Raw genomic sequence first — 22,740 nt, forward strand, 5'->3', positions numbered from 1 at the left:
CTGGGTCATGTCTGAAGGCTGAATCACAGGCATGCCTGTGGAAAAGTCCTTCCAAACCCCACCTTCGATTCCCCAGGGCATATCAGGCCATAACCAGGGACATTTCTATGAATCATTAAGTCATGAAGCCTTTGCCTGTAAATGCTCTAGTCGCTCACGCTGTGTACCATGCTGTCATTGGTCATTGCCAGTAAGAAACTTACTGTGGTTTTGGTTTCTGTTTTTGCTTTTCTAGGCACAGTATGAGAACCCGCCTCATATCTATGCCCTTGCTGATAGTATGTACAGAAACATGATCATCGACCGAGAGAACCAGTGTGTCATCATCAGGTAGGAGAAGAACGCAGGGCAGCCAGCTTCCAGCCCTGAGCTATCAGAGCAGCCCTGATATTTGAGGCCACTCAGCATGTCTGAGGAACCAGCAGGAGCTGCTTGGCTTACTTTATAATTGTCCCTTGTCTAATGCCAGAGCCTAAACACTTTCAGGGGAGGAGCTCCTCAGGCCCCACCCTTCCTTGAGTCATCAGTTAATGGTTGTTGGGGGAGGGGAGGCGTTTTCAGTGGTGTAGCCACTGATAAGTTGCCTGTGTTTCCGCAAATCTGCAATGGTAGTGGAACTCACCCAGTCACTGGAAATAAAGAAACAAACAAATAAATAAATGACATGAAAGTAGAAGAGGAACTAATTGGGGGCGGGAGTGACGTCAGAAGTGAGAGGCTGTGCTGGCTACTTTGTATCAACTTGACGGACTTCCTGAGGGTTCTAGAGATGGACCGTAGGCTCATTGCATGTACTTTTCCTGACTGAGATCTCGTCTCAGTTCAAGATAATTCTTATCACACCTTAAAAAGGTTTGGGAGCCTGTGCTTAACATGTCCAGGACTCGAGGTTTGGTTCCCAGAATTGCCACACAAATAAAAAAAAAGGACCCTTGTATTATCTGATCTGCTCCCTATCCCAACGCTGGAACTGAGTTGCACATTCCTTGCTGCAGCTGGCTTGCTAGCATTTAGAATCCAAAGAAAGCCCACACAATCGCCCCTGGTTGCTGTGTCTCTCACGTCTCCTAGACACTAAGTGATCTCCTTCATTCTCTGTTTTTCTTGGCATTCATTTATTAAAGAGGAGGGTTGTAGGCCCTTCCAGGCACTGGCTGACTGTATCCTGTGATGATGCCAGCCGAGGCCTCCCACCATGCTCTTTATTTCCCGTTGTCATAGTTACTTGTCTCCTTGCTGCACAAAATACCTGACAATAGCAATTTACGGGTTGAAATTTGGAGGTCATTTCCACCGTAAGCAGAATAGTGTCGTGCCAGTTTTTATCTGATGGTTTACTTTGGCTCACAGTTTTAGGGTACAGTAAGGATATGAGGCGGCTGGTCACATTGCATCTGCAGTAGGGCAAGAGGGAGATGGGTGCTGGTGCTCAGCTTGCTCTCTCTTTTTATTCAGTTCAAGACCCCAGGCTGTGGGGGTGGTAAGCCCCCATTCAGGGTGGGTCTTCCTGCCTTAATTAATCCAACCTAGAAACTTCTTCATGGGCATGGCCAGAGTCCTCCTAGGTGATTCTAGATCCTGTCAAGTTGACAGTTGGTGTTGATGACCTCATGTATAAATTGATTGATAGTATGTCTCAAAGCATGGCCAGATGCAAATTCATTTTTTACAAAAACATGTTATGCAATGAACGTCATTCCCGTTAGTCTCTCTCCGTGTGATGTTCAGAGTATTAATCAGTCCATCCATTCCCAATTCTCATCCTTACGACCATTCCTCAAAGTTATTTTCTCATTCTGTCATTTCTTTTACGTGTGATAGTTGGACATGTTTTTTTATTTCATCTTAAAATATAATCTTTATGGGAAAACTGGATAAAATGCCTACTCATTGTCGTTTCTTCTCGCTTTTTCAAAGTAATGAGTTGTTGCCCTGGCAACCTCTGAAGGTAGCATGTATTTATTTTCAGTATCACCTCTAACTAGTGAATTTAAACTAGCCTACCTGTTTACACTGCAGTCATCTCTTAGGTGTCTCAGATAATCTTCCTTCTGCCAGTGAGGGCCCCTTGTCCAGGCTTCCGTATCCTTGACACATCTCAAGTCTTCTTGGATCATTTTCTTGTGGCACATGGTCCAAGCTCATTTTATTTATGCCATCCCGAGACCTGGAACTCGCCCTTTCTCCAAGGGGCTCTTTGTTCAGTCAAATGAGACATGATCTTTAGACACCATTGATCCCAACACCAGCTGTCAGTGTTTCTGTCCTCCACAGGTGGACAAAGCTAAGGAATTTGAATTAAAATTAAAAAAAACAAAATCAATGAGGCATGGGTTCATTCTGTCACTTCTAGCTAGTTTTTAAGGTTACAAAGGGCTGTTTGTTTTAATTTATTATTATTATTATTTGCATGTATGAGTATTTTGTTTGAAATCTATATTTGTATACCATATGTGCAGATTGTACATGTTTTAAAATATCTTTGACTTGATTTTTATATCTATTACTTGTCTCTCTGCTACTAAAAAGATATTGGTCCCTGATGACTTAAATAAAATTATTTGCCTTATGCTGTATGCATTATATTTGTATATGCATAGATCTACATACATATATGTATCTAAAATAATAGCAATATTATTATAACACCAACAATAATAATGCCAATTGGTAGCAATACTGAATTCATTTTAAAATTTATTTTTGTTCTTTTGGTCTATATATCCAATATTAACAGCCAAAATATCAGAGTTTAAAAATCCATTCATTTTTTTGTGTGTGTGTGAGTATTTTGCCTGCATGTATGGCTATGTACCCTATGTATGTCTGGTCCCCATGGAGGCCAGAAAAGGGTATTGGATCCCCTTGGACTGGAGTTATCGATGGCTGTGAGAAAACAGTGGGTGCTGGGGATAGAAACCAGGCCCTCTGTAAGAGCAGCAAGCACTCCTAGCTGCTGAGCCATCTCCCCAGCCCCCAAATACTGGATTTTAAAAGTCAGCTAATTTAACATTCTCTATGCCCTTCATGTGTCAAGACTGTCTGACATTAGAGTTCTTTACACTCTAAATTTTAATGGTTTAAGACTGTGAATGTTACATTTATCATTGACTTATTTTGCTTCTTTGAGGAGGAGCCTTGCTGTGTAGCCCACTCTGGGTCAAGCCTCCCCAGTACTCCTGCCTCTGCACCTACGTGGTGAGATTACAGCTGCAAGCCATCACATCTGACTTAAGATCTCAGAATTTGGTTTTCTCTTACCACCCTCTAAAACATTTACATGGTAGCAAAATAAAAACAGTAAAGCAAGATAAGAGAAACATTTTGAGGTAAATGCAGGTCCCTGGGGCTTCACAATGAGGAGAGATTCGATGACATTTTACTCCATGTGTCTGGAGGTAAAAGAAAATCTTTGTGTTAGTGTCTCTGGGACCATTATCCCAACCAGGGGACTAGCGCTTCTCCCCCATTCTCCAGTGTCTCTAAAGCCCAGAGCTCTGTGTTCAGTCTCTCAGTGGTTGAAAACTTGTTCTTTCCTAGTGGTTTATGCAAATTGAGGGAGGGTGGCTGTATTTGTTATGAATTCTGAATTTATTTTTATCTTGCCACAGTTCCCCTATGACCAGCTTTTATTTTTTCCCCTATGACATTGGCTTTCTGGTTCATCGTGCTCCTGCTGGCCGCTGGCCACCCCGTCTTACCCGGGCTATGCATGTGCTCACCCCTTGCCGTAGGTTCTTTTAAGAGACCACACCAGCTCTCCTAGGGGCATCTTCTGGATTTGTCTGACTGATTCCTCCTGTTCATGCTGCGCTTGTGCCTTCAACTGTCTTCTAGAAGCTGAGGGTTAAATACGAATGGTAGGTTAGATGCAATTAAACCCTTTCAGGGGGATGCCTAGGGAGTGATGATTTTGCTTGAGTAACAGGAAATGCTTTTGTGTGACATCAATTTAAGGTCACTGGAGAGGCAGGATTGGAGAGGTTCCTTCATTGCATTTAATGAGAGAGTTCAGTATGAGTTTTCTGGTAGATCCCAGTGTTTCTTCTCCTTTCTTAGTCTGCTCCTCGTCTGCGTGTTTCCTGGGAAGGAAGAGGTTGGCTTTGTTACTCAAGAGCCTGTGGTTGCCCCAGCTCAGGCCTCTTCCACCCTCAGATCCCCCGTCATCTTCATTCACATGCCCAATGCGGAACCTCTGACCCCTTCCAAGATCCATCTTTGAGGCCATTTAGATGAGGTACACTTTAATTTAGGAGATGGTAAAACCAAGAGGCAAAATTTAGGTTAAGAATCCTGTCCCTTGACAAGATGGCCCTCCCTTCTGTCTGGCTATAGTCAGTTCTCCCTGCCAGGCTCAAACGTGCATGAGAACTGCTCTTGGTGCCTATGGTTATAGTTTTATCGTAGCAACAGAATCCAAAGCTGTATGGAAGAGTCAGCATTATCAGATGAGGTGGGGGAGGGTCCAGACACAAAGGCTTGCAGTCATGGAAGGTGTACTCTTAGAGGCATGGATGGTGTGAGCCCTTCCAAAGGGGTGTGTGTGACAGCTACTTATGGTCAGTCAGGGATATCTGCTTAAGTCTCTAAGGTTAGAGTTTTTATCCAGGCTTCATCTCATATGCCTACAAGGCTCCCATTTGATTACAGGCTCCTACCTCTAGACTCAGTCCATGCCTTTAACCTCAAATTCCTCTGTGTGCTGCAAAGTGTCTGCCACAAATCACATTAGACAGTTTGGTGGCCTCATCCCCCCAGGCAATCAAAGAGGGATGGATCTAAGAGGAAGAATGTTTGGGGGGGGGGGGTTGACTTCATTCCCCAAATACAGCGGCCACATGCCCAACCTCTCTTGAGTTTAGACTTCAGTATGCAGGTATTCTTCCTTTGCTTTGGGATAGCTCCTATAACCTCAGTAACTCACCAGGCTCCTCTCTAGGTCTCAGTTTCTTCTCCCGATAGTAAATTGATGGAGACAAGAAGTCGTGAGTTTTCCTGACTTTGAAACTCTTTATTGTAAGTCACACATCATTGGCTAGCAGCCTCACCGTTGACCAAGCCGCCAGCTCTGATCTTGTTTTCCTGTAGATCAGGAAGATGCTCCTGGCCCATTCTGTAGTCTCTTTTTATCACTGGGTTCATGTGGAGCCCAGCGCTCTGTCATCCATCTCATTTTTAATTTCCCTATGGTCTGTTTCTACATTGTAACCACACAGCTTTTGTACAGTAGTATATAATTGGTTGGGTGATGGGTCCCTCTGTAGATGGCAGACTAGGGAGCTGCCAGGTAAAGTAATGTCCTGAAGGTGCCTGCACAGGGTTGTGAAATCACAAAAGACCATTCAGAGAGATGACACCCTTTATTAGTGGAAAGAAGATGAGATCTTTAGGGATCCAGAAACCAAGTACTGGGATGAGAGGCTGAACTGAGTTAAGATGGCAGGCATGACATTTAATAAGCCTGAGAAGGAACACAGGAACTGACAAGCTAGTGTGGGCTCCAGGCAACTACAGGAAGGTTCCACATAACACAGCCATGAGCAACGGAAGGCTTAGGAGGCCCCCTCAAGCCTGGTCACCAAGCAGCCCATGTCTACTTGGTTCAGACATCATCCATTCTCCAGAACCCGTGTCTGGATGTGTGTGTTAAAACCATATCTGGGATATTTTTGGATGTCAGAGACCGCTATGTAAATCTTTTTGATCATCTCTTTGTAGTGTGCTTTAAAAAGGGAAGCAGAACCAGGAAGTTTCTAACAGCATTCCCTGTCACCTCTGCGTCACCAGACTAGCTCTTGGCAGTGTGTCCACATATGGTTCTGAAGTTTGGCCCCTAGCTTCTGTGGAGACATATTAGACCTTGGAGAACATTTCCGTGGCACATTAACACCAACCACGAGTTCCTGCCCCTCTGGGCCTCATGAGTCCTTGTGACCTTAGCATATTTAAGAACTCAGATATCCATTCGAGAGCATACATCACATTTGTTATAGTTGCACTTTTCAAAAATATCCTTAAGTATTTGCTCTCTGAAGACGAGGGTGTCTGTCTTTAGTGAATCCAATAACAAGTTTCCTTATGATGTATGTATTTCGTGTATGTCCTGTTTTTCTGTCCGTTTGCTTGTTTGACATGAGGTCTCATGGAGCCCAGCCTGGCTTTGAACCCACCATGAAGCTGAGGATGACTTTGAACTCCTGATGCTTCTGCCTCCAGCTCCCTAGCACTTAGATTCCAGGCATGTGCTATCATTGTGCTTGATTTACATGGTCCTGCCATCAAACCCAGGGCATTCTAGGAAAAGCTTTCTACCACCTGAGTTATATTCCCAGCAACCCTATTTTAAATTTATTTTTTTGTGTACATGTCTGCGGTGGAGGGGGTACATGCATGCACGTGTCACACAGAGGACAACTTCCAGGAATTAGTTCTCTTTTCCCACCATATGGGTCCCAGGGATCAACTCCAGTCTTCAGGATTGGCAGCAGATGCATTTGCTGGACTAAGTCACCTCACCCACTTTGCTTCTCCCTGCCTTTAAAAGTAATTAATACAGCTGGGGCAGACCTGGTCACACATGCCTTTAATTCTAGCCCTCTGGAGACAGAGGAAGGCAGATCTATGTGAATTTGAGGCTAGCCTAGACATAACTAGTTCAGGGTCAAGCTGGGCTGTGTAATGAGACCCTGTTTCCAAAACAAAAAAGAAAAAAGACTTAACAAAGACATATTTTGAAAGGATTGCTGACAGGTTGCTTATGAGAAGAGCAGGCACTAGCTGCTAATCTGGACCTGAGGTTGTTGACCTACCTGCTTGAAAAGATATTTTGTATTTGGGCTTCACTAGCATTTGCAGTGATAACAAATTAAAAAAAAAAAAAAACAAAAAACCAACCAACCAAAAACAAACAAAAACCCCACGGTGAGATGCTTCTAATATGTTGCTGTGTCTGCTCCACTCTTGGCTTCCACATCATCAAACGTCTCATCTCCTGGATGCTCAGGCTGCCTTCCTGTCTTTGATGTATTTCCAGGGCCTTTCATTCTTATCACTGGGACCCTTTTCCAGGCTCCCCTGGGTTTCTGGTGGCCCACGCAAGTCTTGTTTATTCCAGCAGCATCAACGTTTGAGGCTCACTGTCTCTCTCTGGTGAGCCTTGTCAGCTTCTGCCTCTGACTAAAAGAAATAGTTGAGAAATTGCCGTCGTCTGTGGATTTGAAGAACAGAGATCCGCATCTGGGGCTCTCTTCGTTTATCTTGTAGCTTGTATGGTTCTAAAGATTCCTGTAGTCAAGGAGGGCTGCCAACCTAATGTTATCCTAGTCACACTAACTATATGTGTGAGCATACGTGTGCTCTGGTATATACAGGTGCATATGAAGGCCAGAGGTCAATCTCAAGTGTCTTTCCTCAGATGCTGTTTACCTTGTCTTTTTAAAAACAAGCTCTCTCAACCAGTAGGCAAGGCTGGTTTCCACTTCCCCAGCCCTTGGATTGCAGGCACAGGCCACCAAGCCCAGTTTTTTATTTGGTCTTGTTCTGACTTTTTTTCTGTGGGTTCTGGGATTGGTCCTCTTGCTTCCCAGTCCTAATGATATAATTTTTAATCTTCTTAACAATGTGGCCATCTAGTAATCTTATCCCTCTTTGACAGATTAAGAAACTGAGTCTCAGATAAAGAAACAGATGAAGTATCTTGCATTTGGGGTATAGTCACACTGTGATGTGAGCCAGGGCTGCCCCACTCCAGAGCACCCTTTCTTTGCTGCTTTGAGCTAGCCTGTGTTGGTTTAGTTGGTAAATAACTGTTGTAGCCCAGCAGTGCCTTGAAAAGATCGCTGGGATGACCTGGAATGGATGTTGTTTTGTTCCTCTGTTTCAGGTACATAACTTATGCAAGCCTTTGTCGCTTCATTTAAAATTCAGAGACTGCTGGGAGCTAGAAAGATGGCTCAGCAGTTAAAGAGCAGTGCGGGTGTGTATGTGTGTGTGTGTGTGGGGGGGGTGCTCTTGCAGAGGACATAAGTTCGATTCCTAGAACCCATGTGACGGCTTGCCATCTGTAATTCCAGTTCCAGGAGATCTAACAGTTTTTTTCTGGCCTAAAAGAACCCCAGGCATATATGTAGCACATACATGCAGGCAAATGCTCACACACATAAAATAAAAACATAAATTATTTTTAAAAGCAGGAACTAATAAGTTAGAAGAACACAAGAAAGGTTAATAAGGAATTAAATATCTCTCTAAGCTATTCAAAAATGATGTGAACTATCTTTTATTAACATCAAAGGGAATTTTATATATAGCAAGGAGCCAACTAAGGATTTAAACTTGATCTTCAGACTAAACATCAGGCTCAACGAAACCAGAAATTTCCACTTCACCCTTCCTGTTTATTGGGCTGATCAAGGTGAGCCTTGCCACAGAGCCGCTTTCTTGGCAGACTTGAAAATGCTGTATGTCTGATAGCATTAACTCCCTGGGTACTGGGATTGGGGGAAAGCAGCACTGTTAACTGTCATCTCAGGCACCCTTTGCTCAGCATGTTAGCACATTTCCTCCATCATCTGCTCAGCATGGCAGCAGGGCTGTGTTTCAGCACTTTAATGCATAGAACATATTTGAGGGTTTATATTCTAGTGCGATTTCAAGGTCTGAGAGAGGCTCCTTCCCTCCTCAGTCTCAGAACTTCCCAGGTCCCCAACAGAAAGGCGAGTCACATCTCACTAATGTGAGTCTCATGACCCAAGGGCTTTTAGGAAAGGAATCAGAACAGAATCGTTGAAAAGGCCTGTGCGGAACCTTCTTTTGATGTGGCTTCCCATTCTCAAAAAAGTTATCTAGGCTTCTGATCACAGTAACGCAGGCTGCTGTGTGTTTGTTCCAACTGTGTGTGAGATAGTATTTCTGGTAGAATTGCTTAAATGGGTACATACCAGTAAAGACTCAAGAGCTGTCAAAAATTTGACCATCTGGAGTTGAGGGGGTGGCTCAGTAGATAAAGTACCTGTGGACAAGCAGGGACCTGAGTTTGGGTCCCAGGCACCCATATAAAAAGAAGTCCATGGTCACACACATCTGTAACCTTAACAATGGGCACGGGGGGCTGTGGACCCCCAGAGCTCACACACACAGGGTCCTCCTGGCTAACGTTTCCTATCTCAGTTATTTGGTTTTAGAATATTTTTCTAACATAGACTCCATTCGGTGACACCCACAAGTTCCTGAAACTTTTAATCCCATCATCTCACCGTTGTCAACACAGCTTGCATGCTTTGATGCCTCTGATGGAGTAGACATGGCTCAGTAGTCTAGAGCACTTGCCACTCTTCCAAAGGACTGGGCTTCGGTTCCCAGGAACCACATCAAGTGGCTCACAATTACCTGTAACCATAGCTCAGGGGCTCTGACGCTCTCTTCTGGCCTCTGAGACCACCTGCACACATGTGGTATACACATACACAAATAAATAAAAATAAAAACAAATATTTTTTAATCTACATTAAGAAAAAACCCAAAAGATTCCCTGGGAGGCCCCAAGCTCATCTTAAGCTAAAGCCATAGCATTTCTTATCACTTCAGCAAGAAGAGGGCCTCAGCCCTGTAGTGTTGGAGCCAAAACACATGCATGGTTAACCCCTTCACCTTAACTTTTCTAAAACACAGACAGACACAAAATACACCTCACTGGCATTCATCCAGTGAGCTGCAGGGAAGCAGCAGCTATGGAGGAACGGTACAGAGAGATTTTGGAGACCCACTATGGAGAGCATCTCTCCCAGCGGTCAGGATGACCAAATGAGCAACGTGAAGGCAGAAATGCTTTCACACTTGCTGGAGTAACTTAAGGGAACTGGAAGCCCTGTTGCTTCGTAAGCGAGGAACGGCCTGACTCACAAAACCCTGGCAGTCCCCTGAATCCAATTATTATCACAACATTATAGAAGGCTAAAGTGTTGATTTCTACAGCTAACGTACAAGTGTTGTGTTGTTTGGAGCGGTATTTCCTGTGAGGGCTGTCTCGACTTTGATTTTGAATTGTCAGGCTGATCCCCAGTCGACTGGGAACAAACTGGGGTCCTAGTTAAGAGTTCCCAGTCTGAGCCCTGGGGGTCAGAGAAGAATCTGGAACATGATGATTATGGAACACTCTGGGGGTTCTGCTAGGTCGTCAGAGTGAGTTGAGGGTTGCTGATCCGTTTTCTTGTTTTGGTTTGTTTTTTTTTTTTAAGATTTATTTATTATTTTATGTGAGTACACTGTAGCTGACTTCAGACACACCAAAGAGGGTGTGGGGTCCCATTACACATGATTGTGAGCCCCCATGTAGTTGCTGGGAATTGAACTCCTCGTGACCTCTGGAAGAGCAGTCAGTGCTCTTAACCGCTGAACCATCTCTCCAGTCCTCTTCTTAATTTTTTTTCGTTTTTTTTTTTAAACAATTGTACCCATCTATTGTGCACCTGTGTGTGTGTACACTTGTGCCTCGGCAAATGTGTGGAGGTCAGAAGACAAATTGCAGTAGTCAGAGCACTGGGAATCAAATCCGGGGCCTTTGGCGTGTGTGCGGGCTAGTTTTATGTCAGCTTGATAGGAGCTGGAGTCATTTGAGAAAAGGGAACCTCAGTTGAGAAACTGCCTTCATAAGACTGGGCTGCAAGCGTGACTATAGGGCATTTTCGTAATTAGTGATTGATGCGGGAGGGCCTGACCCACTGAGGATGCTGCCATCCCTGGGCAGGTGGTCCTGGGCTCTGTAAGAAAGCAGGCTGAGCAAGCCACAGAGAGCAAGTCAGTACGCAGCACTCCTCCATGGTCTGTGCATCAGCTCCTGCCTCCAGGTTCCTGTCCAGTTCCAGTTCCTGTCCTCTCTTCCTTCAGTGATGAACAACCATGTGAAATCACTAAACCCTTTCCTTCCCAAATTGCTTTTGGTCACAGTGTTTATCACAGCACTAGCAACCCTACCTAAGTCAGCATGTGAGGCGAGCACTCTCCTACTGAGCGACATCTCTAGCATTTGGTTGGTTTGTTGGTTTGTTTGGTTTTGAGACAAAGTCTTATTATATATCCCCGACTCACAGAGAATTGGACCCTCCTGCAGCAGGCCCAGGGCTGGGATTACAGGCACGCACCAACATTCCTGGATGAGCTTTTGTTGTTTTCCGACCTTTCTCCCTGGAAGTCAAGCAAAACGATGGAATTAGGCAAGGTTGTCAGTGAACACAGGCAAAGCCAATTGCGATGACTGCTATGAACTGCAGAGTGAGTGGTGATGGAGGTAGTGTGCTGTAGAATGTCTGATGTCTTCATAGACTTTTCAGTTTAGATAGGGCTTTCCCTTCCCAAGCAGGCCAGTACAGATATGGTTACATATACTGTAAGCTTCAATAATTATGGAAGATTCCATTATTGTGCCATTATTTTAAGCACATTACCGGCTGTGATCAATAAAATGTCCCTTTAAGTGGCTATAAACTGAAACCAAGAAATGAGCATTCAGATCAATGTTTAGCCAGAGCTAATTATTTTAAATTGCTTAGAAATCACAGCTCCTGAGAAAGTGGATGCCCTATTTTTGGGGCCTGGCATATTTATTTTAATACATGAAAAGAGTTACTTGCTCTCTGTTACAATTCTGCTGTTTTGTTTCAAACAGTGATACAATGCTTGGTGAGGTCTGGGAGACAGTTCAGTCCTCCAAAATGCTTGGATCACCAGAACCCACAGGATTGAAGGGGAGAACAACTTATTCAAATTGCCCTCTGATTTCTGAGTTCCACATGTTCACTATGGCATGAGTCCTACACCCCAACCCCTGTGTAAAAATACTTTTTAGGAGACACAGTATTTAGTGCCTGGTCACACTATTAAACAAGGGCACTGTTGTGGGATAGACTTTTATTTTATAATTCTGCTAGGATTACTGTGTTTTTCTCTCTTGAGGCCTATTCTAAGTAATTATGAATATAGAAGTGCAAACTTAACAGAAATCTGATTAGTCATGGTGATATATATAAAAAATTGAATAGTAAAATAATAAAAGTGATGAATATTCATCATCATTGTGGGGTGATTCTTCCTCTTGGGGGCAGGGGGAAAGATGTTTTAAAAATATATAAAAATACATGGTTAATTGCCTGTCTCAAAAACAAAATTGTAAGGGAGTGGGTAGGAGAAAGGCAGATCCCTTAGAGTGCAGGAGCCAGATGGTCTGTCCAATCAGTCATAGGCTGTGGGTTCAGTTAGAGAGACCCTGTCTCAAAAAAAAAAAAAAAAAAAAGAGGTGGAAAGTAATGGAAAAGACATTGTGACATCTTCCTCTGGTTTACCCACACATGCACAAACCATAGAAATAAATGTAAGCATTGAGAAAGTCATAGCGGCTTGAGAGTTGGCTCCATGGTTAAGACTGTACTATTCTCACAAACCCAAGGTCAGTTCCCAGCCCTCGTAGGGGAATCTGATGCCCTCTTCTGGCCACCATTGCCACTGCACTTAAATGCACACACCCACACAACCAAACATATACATAGTTAAGAAAAGAAGAAGGAGGAGGAGGAGGAGGAGGAGGAGGAGGAGGAGGAGGATGGAAGGAATCACCTTAGGGCCAACACTGGGTTTGTAGCTTATTAGTAGAGCAATTGCCTAGTATGCATGAAACTCAGGTTCAACACTCAACACTGTAAAAAGCGTAATGGTAAATCACAGCAGAAGAGAAAAGAATCATTTATGTAGCAACCTCCTAACAAGTCTGTGCCAGTTATTTTGTCAACTAGCACAAGCCAGAGTCAGCTGGAAAGAGCAACCTCGACTATAAAGATGCTTCCCTCAGATTATCTGTATGCATGCCTATGGAGCATTTTCTTGATTAATGATTGATGTGGGAGGGTCCAGCTCACTGAATGGTGCCACCCCTGGGCAGGTGGTTCTGGGATATATAAGAAAGCAAACTGAGCAAGCCCTGGAGAGCAAGCCGATAAGCAGCACTCCTCCATGATCTCTGCCCGAGCTCCTGCCTCCAGGCTCCTCTACATAATGACTTGTAAACCAAATAAAGTTTATCCTCCCTAAATTGCTTTTTATCATGATGTTTTATCACAGCAACGGAGCAAACTAGGACCAAGTAATATCTTTTCCAGTTGTCCTGGCCTTTCTTTTTCTTATACTGTTTTCACATTGTTATCAACCTGTTGTAGATACATTGTTGCCTTTGAGCCCTGGCTGCCTGGCTTGTAATTCTTTCATAATTATTTTAACTGTTTCTGTGATGTTATACTCTTTGGTTGTAACATTACACTTCCTTTTCTAAAGTTCTTCAGTGCTTACATTGTTACAACTTAGTAAAGCAAGTCGTAAAATAGTGTTTGTGAGGCCAGCTACAGCTGGGGCAACTGGAAAGGAGGTAGTTACCAGAGGAGCCCTGAAATCCAGGTGACGATTCAGTGTCCCACCGACTTGACTCCTTCTATGCAGGAACCAACACTTAGCAGGCAGGCTCTTGAAGGCTGCTTGTAAGTAGTCACAGCTGCTCTGATGATCGTGGCTGTTACACAATTGGCAATATTTGTTGACATCAACTAGACTGAGTTTCATAGAACATTAAGATGTGGCCCTCCAATTTCTTGACCACCGAGAGCATGTGTCCTTTTATAGATGTGGGTTTCTTTAACAAACTTGATTCTGGCAACACCAAGGCTGCCCACAGAGAGATGAGATTTCAGATGGGATCGAGCATGTTTTGAATTGAGGTCATTATGAATTCAGGGGGATTTTGAGGGAAGAATGGGGATTTTTGGAGAACAGACTATTAACAAAAGGCTATTGCTGTACATTCAGGCCACCCAGCGGAAGGTAGTCTTTGTTTCTCAGGATGTGATTAATATTACCTCATCATTTAATTTTAGCATTCCTAAAATAAGGAAACTTGCATCACATCGAGGCAGAGGCGGAAGCCTGAGTGCCCGTTTTTGCATATGTATATTTATATTTATATATACTTATGTATATATATATATTTATATAGGCATAAATAGACACACACACAAAAGTAACATAGCATGACAAAAAGTGTAAAAAATAATTATCTGAAACAAACAACTCTCCCATGGTTGTCTTACCTTGATCAAAGGCTTTCTGTGTTTGAAACTCCAGGCCTCCAGCAGCTCAGGAAACACTTTACCTCTGAGCTCTACCCCCAAGTCCTTAAGAAACCACATTTGCCAGGAGGTGGTGCTTCATGTACGCCTATAATCCCAGTGCTGAGGCAGGAGGATTTTGAGCTCAAGGCCAGCCTTAACTCTGTAAGGAAACCCCCATCTTAACAATAAAAATCGAATTATAATTATGTTCTGCCTATAATTAGAGTGGAATATGTCGGGTGAAATTACTTCATAGCCTCCATTTTTTCTGTTGACAAAAATGTGTGTGGATGTCACTGGTCATTTCTGGACAATTCCATACTTCTGATATTTATAGTTTACTATTCGTGCTTTCTGGGATTGGACAATTTGGAAACTCAACTCTCCATCCACCTTTCTCAGCTAGTATCATGCCCCCCCCACCTCCCTGCCACACATACCTGAGTTCCTTTCTTCCTGGTTTCTCTGCAATTTGTTCATTCAGAGACAGTGGATGACAGAGGTGGCGAGGATCATTTCACAGATGGGTGTTTGTCTTTCTTTCCGTAGCGGTGAAAGTGGTGCTGGAAAGACAGTGGCTGCCAAGTACATTATGAGCTATGTCTCCAGAGTGTCTGGAGGAGGCCCCAAGGTCCAGGTGAGTCTGTGCTGCAGTCAGGAGCTTCTGTTTGGAGCTTTGACAGGGTGGGCCTTTGATCTGTCCATAGCTTAAAAAGAATTTATTTTTGTACAGCAAAGTCTGTGGAACCTAGATACATAAAATGTGTAAAGAAGTTGTATGTTTCCATATTGACATGTCTAATATATAATGAGCCCCTATAAATCAATCAAAAGGGCTGTGGTTCAAATGGAGAATGAGAGACATGAAAGACAGTTCCGATGAAAAGAAGTATAAGTTATTTATCAAACATGAAAAACAGAAAAACTACACCAAAACTGGAACTGGGGATCTAGCTCAGTTGGTAGAATGGTCTCCTGAGTTCACAAAGCCTATTCCATGCTCAGCGCCACATAAATCAGGCAAGGAGGTGCGTGCCGGTAATCCCAGCATGAGAGGTAGAAACAGAAAGATCAGAAGTCCAAGGCCATTCTTGACTACACAGCAAATTCAAGGCTACCAAGGCTACCCTGGGCTGTATGAGTCTCACACTCTCAACAAAGCAAGCAAACAAAAACCCCACTATATTATTATTATTATTATTATCATTAATCATTGTTATTATTATACCTATCAGAGCTCCTGTTCTTACAAACACTGCTGGAAAAATGTTGGACACAGTTGCTTGTGTTACTGATAGGAGCATAAAATAGCACAAGTCTATAGCAGATATTTCAGTAAAATCTAGGAAATTATACCTCCTCTTCCTCCTCCTCCTCCTCCTCCTCCTTCCTCCTCCTCCTTCTTCCTCCTTCTTCTTCCTCCTCCACCTCCTTCCTCCTTTCTCCTCCTCCTTCCTCCTCCTCCTTCCTCCTCTTCCCCCTTCTTCCTCCTCTTCCTCTTCCCCTTCTTTCTCCTCCCCCTCTTCTTCCTCCTCTCCCTCTTCCTCCTCTTCCTCTTTCCCTTCTTTCTCCTCTCCCTCTTCTTCCTCCTCTCCCTCTTCCTCCTCTTCTTCCTCCTCTTCCTCTTCCCCTTCTTTCTCCTCCCACTCTTCTTCCTCCTCTTTTCCTCTTCCTCCTCCTTCTCCTCTTCATCTTTTATATCTTTGTTCTTCATCTTCATTTTTAAGATGGCTATCTTACTAAGTTGCCAAAGGATAGCCTTAAACTTCTGAACTTCCTGTCTCTACCTCAGGTTTTAGGATTGCATCACCACACCCAGGTTATTTGGTGCTAGGGATGGAGCCCATCCTAGGCAGGGCCCTAGGATGCTGGGTAAGCACTTTCCAGCTGAGCTGTAGCCTGAACCCCACTTAAGGGCTGCAGCTGATCTCTTGAGGTGAGCTTGCAGCTCGGTGTTAAGAAGCTTCTCTGGCTGGCATGAGTCCTTCCCTAGTGTGCACAAAGCCCCAGATTTCATCCCCAACATAAGCTAAGTGTAGTGATTACACGAATGTATCCTAGCACTGGGAAATGGAGCAGACAAATAAAGAATTCAGGGTAGTGGGGTTGAGGCCAGTCTGGGCTATATGAGACTGTCTTTTTAAAAATTAATAAAAGGGAAGAAAGCAAGAATGCATGTCTGCCATGCCTGAATCAATTGTCCTGAGTTTGTTTAATCCCGCAATTCAGTAGATTAATAACAACAACAATAATAATATACGGCTATTCTTTTTAAGGAAAAGGCTTCAAGATCTTTTCTTTCTGGCTCCCTGAGAGAAACTTGAGTATCATTTCTAGTTTGCAAACAGAAGATTAAAAGGAATAGCAAAGATTCACGAATTCCAAATTTACTTTACAAAGAAATATAACATTTATGTACAGCCCCTGGGTTGTAAAGGAGAGAGGCAGCTTAGGTATGGCGCTACGTCTGATTGGATGAAGCGTATCACCAGAGTCTGCCTCTGTGCTAGTAGCTATCACTGCCTGTGTGGAACAGAATGCACCCTCAAGCCTTGTGCCAGTCTCTCTGCTGGGATGGTCATTCGAGGCTACCATAGGAGTCTATGGCTTGTTCCCATAGTCAGTTTTAGTACCTTCGTCTAGTCCCGTTTGCTATGTCCGATGACCCAGCGGCCAAGCTGCAGACGGTTAATGTTGACTTTTCTCTTCCTGTTTTCCTTTGAGGACATTGATCCAGAACTCTTGGCTTCAAATTAGTCAGTAGCTCAAGAGCACAAGCCAGGAGACTTGTTATTTCTGGAACACATTTAACCATAGCATGTGAATAATTAGACATACAAGGAGTGAGTCACTGTCCAAAGGCCTCTCTGCAGCCCTGGCCCCTATCAGCTGAGAGGCCTCGTGCCTGTGATGTGTTTTGCACACTTGTAAGTCTGGCACAGGCCTGGAGTGTTCACACTAAATTATTCTCCTGTTGTTGGCTGGTAGCTGTGTCACATGACCTGGCGTTGCTCCTGGCTGCCCTGAGTGTGAATTCATGCTAGAAGATGCAGTAATGTGGGGCTGCTCTAAGGAAGGGAATTGGTTCACTCTTTCTACCCTGTGGGTCCTGAGACTCAGCCTTGGCTGCTGCGAAGCTCCCTGGCTGGGAAAGGGGTTGCTTTGAAATGCAGATTCCTGAGCCCTGCTCCGGACCTACTAAACCTACCTCTGCATTTTAGCAAGACACACCGTCACCCCCCACAGTTAAACTTGGAGACACACAAGATCATGTTTCATAGATGTTTGGAAAGGAGAAGATGGTTGGTTGCCATCTCCATAAGTCTTGCCTCTGCTGTTGCAAGCGAAACAGTTGGGGAGGATGCAACGGAGAATGCAAGATGCAAAGAGGCTTCCTCATGCTTCTCTTTCCTCTTCTCTGTGATCACCAAGGCACCCAGATGTGCAGGAGGGAGTCACAGTGGGGAGAATGGAAACCCAATCCCGGACTGTGTAGATTCTGGGTTCCTGGTAACATCTCAGCTTTGGGATCCTGTTTCCGAGACTGAGAGGGATTGGGAAACCTGGTTATACAAGTACGCTTAGGTCTGTGTCCGTGCAAGAATAAATCATAATCAGAGCAGTAGCTCCGTTGGTTGTGTACTTGACTAGCAGGCACAAAGCCCTGGCTTTGACTCCCCCTAACCCCCAGCACGGCATAAACCACATGTGGTGGCACGTGCCTGTAGTCTCAGTTCTTGAGAAGTGGAGGCAGGAAGATCTAGGGTTCAAAGTCACCTTCAGCTACATATCAGGTTTGACACTAGCCTGAGTCACATGTCAATCTGTTTCAAAAAACAGCTGGGCATCGGGATGTGCATCTTTAATCCCAGAACTTGGAAGACAGGGACAGATCTATCTCTCTGAGTTTAAGGCTAGCCTGCTCTACACAGTGAGATCCAGGCTGAACAGGGCTACAGTGTAAAATCCTGTCTCAATAAAACAAGGCAAACACCAAAATGAATTTTCCAGAAATGCCCGAGGACACATACATGACTGGATCCTCTTACCTTTTAATATTCAGAAAGTGGGACTTTGGGGAAAGTTGACTTTGACATCGTGTGCTAAGCATCCATTATTTTCCTTGTCTACTGCAATAGCACGTCAAGGACATCATCCTTCAATCTAACCCGCTCCTGGAGGCCTTCGGGAACGCCAAGACAGTGCGCAACAACAACTCCAGCCGATTTGTGAGTGTCCTGATTCCATGCTGGGGAGCGTTTCCCGTATCCTGAGAAACAGGCTTTTCTAGCTCTCTTTACTCTTCTAAGCAATGTATCCTTTGACAGAAATTATTTTTGTGCTTTGGACATAAACAAGACAATTTCATAAATGGCTCCTCCCTGGAGTTACTTCAGTAAGGAAACCTACAGTTGATGAAGGGGGTTGCCCTGGTCCTAGGGAGGTGTGCAGGCTACCTGGAGGACAGAAGTGGGAAGATTAGGGCAAGCCTGAGATCCAGGCCTGCTTGAGGGGACTTGTTCCGTGGAGCTGGGTCTGCAGGGAGCACAGTTGGACTGAGAGAGCACCTGGGACAGATTCTTACTCCCCTAGGCCTCTGCCTGCCTCTCCTCCAAATTTCTGAATTTGCTTGCTGAATGCTCACAGAATGAAGAGCCACTGGTCCTGGTGCCTCCTGACTCCATGCACCCAGGCTTAGGACAAGGTCATCCTTGCAGCTCTGTGAATGCCTTTCTTAAATGTCTCTGACTAAAAGTCTTGGCAGTGGGGTACTGAAATGTGACCACTCGAAAAGGCCAAAGGTGTATTACCAAACCAAAACCAAATGCCTATAGATTGAGTGTCCTATTTCGACCATACAGCCTGGCACCCAGGCGAGCCATCTGTGAGGCTGACAGTGGGCTGCTTCAAGATGAATAGTGGGTGGGACTTTCAAAGAAAAAAAAACCAGTTTCTTTTTCACTTAAAAAAAAAAAGCATTTACACTGGGCAGTGAGTGGTGGTATGCTTTTAATCCCAGCACTCAGCAGCAGGCAGAACTCTGTGAGTTCGAGGCCAGCCTGGTCTACAGAGGGAGTTCCAGGACAGCCAGGGCTACATGGAGACTCCCTATCTTAAAAAAACAAAGAACAAAAAACAAAAACCCAAAACAGAAAAAACATTTAATCCTTTTTCTTTTGAGGCAACTCCCCCTATAGCCCAGGCTAGCCTTAAATTCTCTATGTAGCCTAGGATGACCTGTCTCTGCCTCATGCCCTGAGATCACCAATGTATACTAGCATGTTGACTTTAGCTTTTATTCAGAAAGGAAGGTTTTATTTCCAAGAGAAGTCTCCTTATGGTACCAAGCAGTTAGAGTTGAGTTTGCTGATGCCTGTCTGTGAGACCTGCTTCATGCTCCCCATTGTCTGGGGGAAATCAAGATTATTTTCTTGCTTTTTCGTCTAAGTGGTTTTTTTTTTTTTCAGCTCAGTACTTGGGATGTTTTATTCTGACCTTTCTAGATACTGACAGAAGAAAGACACTGCGAATGAATTTTCCACATGACCTTTTTGCCTCTAATTATCATTCTTAACCTGCCTTGCAAAAATAGACATGTCAACTTTAACCCTTTAGCTGCCCCCCACACACACCCTTCTTCCTAAAACAGCAGGAAAACATCGTTATGACTTCCTTTGCCTTTTCCTGTGATAAGGTGTTTTGTTTTTTTGGTTTTTTTTTTTGTTTTTTTTTTAAATTCTGAGAGGATAACTCAGTTGATCTTTAGACATAGTAAGGGCCCAGCATTTATAACCATATAACCCTAATTGAAAAGGGGGTAAGGATAGGTTTTCTCTGTGTCATGCTCAATGACATCAAAGAGGGGACTCTCTCTCTCTCTCTGTGTGTGTGTGTGTGTGTGTGTGTGTGTGTGTGTGTNTGTGTGTGTGTGTGTGTGTGTGTGTGTGTGTGTGTGTATGTGTGTGTGCCATGCTTGGTAGCATCAAATGATACTCTCATTAATTATTAAAAAAATATAAGTCTAAAGCCATATGCCGTTTTCTGTATTTGAGATAGGCAAGCATTACAGAGAATGATAACCAAGATGCCACTGGTTGAAGACTGATACATCCTTCTAGATAGAAGAACAATGTGGCAACCTTGGTGCTATGTAGCTTCCTGTCCTGTTCTTCAGACAAACACAGACGGGGAGAGAATAAATGAGGAATATAGTCTCCTTATTTAGTCTGGCCATAGGGATTGATCCTCTGAATGCAAAACCGTGGGACTGGCAAACTTTCCAGTATTGTTCATTATAATCATGGGACTGCCAAGCTTTCCGGTATTGTTTGCCACAAGGAAAGTAAATAAGGCTAGCTCAGGGCTGGGGATAATCCAGAATGTCTTCCATTAATGAATTTCCTTGAATTATACCCTGTATTCTAAGTCTGTTTGGAGCACTGTGTTTTTGGTTACCGGATGATAAAGGAAATTGCTAATTTTCTTGCAGGGAAAATACTTTGAAATCCAGTTCAGTCCAGGTGGGGAACCAGATGGTGGCAAGATCTCCAACTTCCTTCTGGAAAAGTCCAGAGTGGTGATGCGGAACCCGGGGGAACGGAGCTTCCACATATTCTACCAGGTTTTCCTCCATAGCTTTTCCTTCTCCGTATTAAAAAACAAGACTGGGAGGCCAGCAAGGCGGCTCAGAGGAAACAGGCACCTGGAGCCAACGCTGAGTCCGATTCCTCGGACTGCGTGGCAAAAGAACCAATTCCCGAAGGCTGGCCTCTGATCTCCAACCGGAAAGGAGAATAATCACGTAATCGGTTTTTCCCTCACCCCTCAGGTTTATTCAGTAATCGAACCAGCCCAGAAAGGTTTCTCTGTGCTCTGTGCAAGTGGACAGAAGGGACATGAGAATGTCCCTGTCCCCAAGGAGGGTTGAGTTCTAATTAGGGTAAATCACTGACAAACTTCAAAACAGAAGTGGGAGTGTTTGTTTGATTATTTGCCAAATAGGAATTCGTGTGGGAAGAGTTAGAGCCCAGGAAGGCAGGGAAGACTAAGCAAGGGAGCACCCTAGGCAGAGATGGGAGGAGGGCTTGAGCCGGGAAGTCAGGTGATAGGAACAAAGTGTCCAGGGCAGATACCTGCAACCAGTACACGATTAGATGAGAGTGTTCCCTCCGGCTGGGGATCCTCAGAGCAAGTTCAGCCTGCCTCTACTCAGACCCTCAGAACCCAGGCTGAGTCTGGGTCAAGGTGCCTTTAAAAAAAATGGTTTTGTTTCTTTTTTTCTTTTTTTTTTTTTTTTTATGTGTGTAAGTGTTTTACCTGCATGTAATGTCTGTGTTCCACATATATGCCTAATGTCCGTGGAATTCATAAGAGTGTCAGATACCCTTGCACTGGAGTTAAAGATGGTTGGGAGCCATCATGTGGATGCTGGGATCTGAACCCAGGAGTTCTACAAGAGCAGTCAGTGCTCTTAACCACAGAGCCATCTCTTCAGCTCAAGATGCTTTTAAGTTATGTTTCAGGCTTTATCCATTATCAGTTCAGTTGTTAGTTGTTTGTTGTCATTGTTGTTGTTGTTGTTGTCCAATACTGGAGAGTTAACCCATAGCCTCCCATGTGCTGGGTAAGCATTCTACCTCAGAGCCATTTCCTCTGTCCTCTTTTCACTTCTTTCATTTAGAGACAGTCTCCAAGTTACCTGGCTGGCCTGGAACTCACTTGGTAGCCCAGGCAAGCCTCACGCTTGTGGTTCTCCTACCTTAGCCTCCAAGTAGCTGAGATCACAGGCGTGTTCCACTAGAACTGGCCAATTTGGCTACTTAGGAAAATGTTCCTAGGTATATAGAAATGTAATCCACAGCAAGAAACGCCCAGGAGGGGTTTCTCTTTGGCTTGGTTTTATTCAGGCATTTCTAGATTAATTTATGGAAGCTGCTTACAGTTAATCTCTCAACTATGCAGGCATCGTCAGTGATGGCAACCAATTCTTTCAGTACCTACTTGTTGGAAAGTACACAGATGACAAGGCTTCTGGGAGATTAGTGATACTTATATTCACACAGAGTGCTCGCCTAACATGCACAAAACCTCAGGGCCAAGCCCCAGCACAGAATACACTGGGCACTGTGGTTGTTTTAGCTGATTTGCTGTTGCTGAGGTAAAACACCATGACCAAGGCAGCTTGTGGAAGAAAGATTTTATTTGTATTTACAGTTCAGAGGTTAGAGTCCTGGGTAGGGACAACATGGCCACAGGTGGCAGGTATGGTGGCTAAGAGCTCTCATCTCCAGCTGTAAGCCCGAAGCAAACCAAGGATAGTCAGTAGATCAGGAGGTTTCTGAACGCCAGAGAAAGAATGGCCACTCTGAACTCCACATCCTGGGATGAGAAGTGTAGAAGAGCTAAGGCGAGCAGGAGTCCTGTGGCTGTGGTCTATTTTATATTCTACCTTCCCATAGGGTCAGAAATACAGTTCTCTTACTGATAGGAAGAAAGCCTGATCTCTCTCAGGCTTTATCAGAGTTAGGAACTGGATGTTGGAGATGGATGGATGGATGGATAGTTAAGTCCTCTTCTAGAGAACCACGTTCAGGTC

General features: G+C 44.2%; 1 protein-coding gene across 1 annotated transcript in view; it reads left to right on the plus strand.

Moving 5' to 3' along the window:
- Nucleotides 1-22,740, plus strand: part of Myo1e (myosin IE) — a 195,716-nt gene that overhangs the window by 94,351 nt on the left and 78,625 nt on the right. The window contains exons 4-7 of the mRNA XM_021171412.2: nt 236-330; nt 14,694-14,781; nt 18,284-18,373; nt 20,635-20,766. Coding sequence (XP_021027071.1) covers nt 236-330; nt 14,694-14,781; nt 18,284-18,373; nt 20,635-20,766 — 405 coding nt within the window. The remainder of the gene's footprint in view (nt 1-235; nt 331-14,693; nt 14,782-18,283; nt 18,374-20,634; nt 20,767-22,740) is intronic.

This window comes from Mus caroli, chromosome 9 (genome assembly GCF_900094665.2).
Source record: "Mus caroli chromosome 9, CAROLI_EIJ_v1.1, whole genome shotgun sequence".
Classification (NCBI taxonomy): domain Eukaryota; kingdom Metazoa; phylum Chordata; class Mammalia; order Rodentia; family Muridae; genus Mus; species Mus caroli.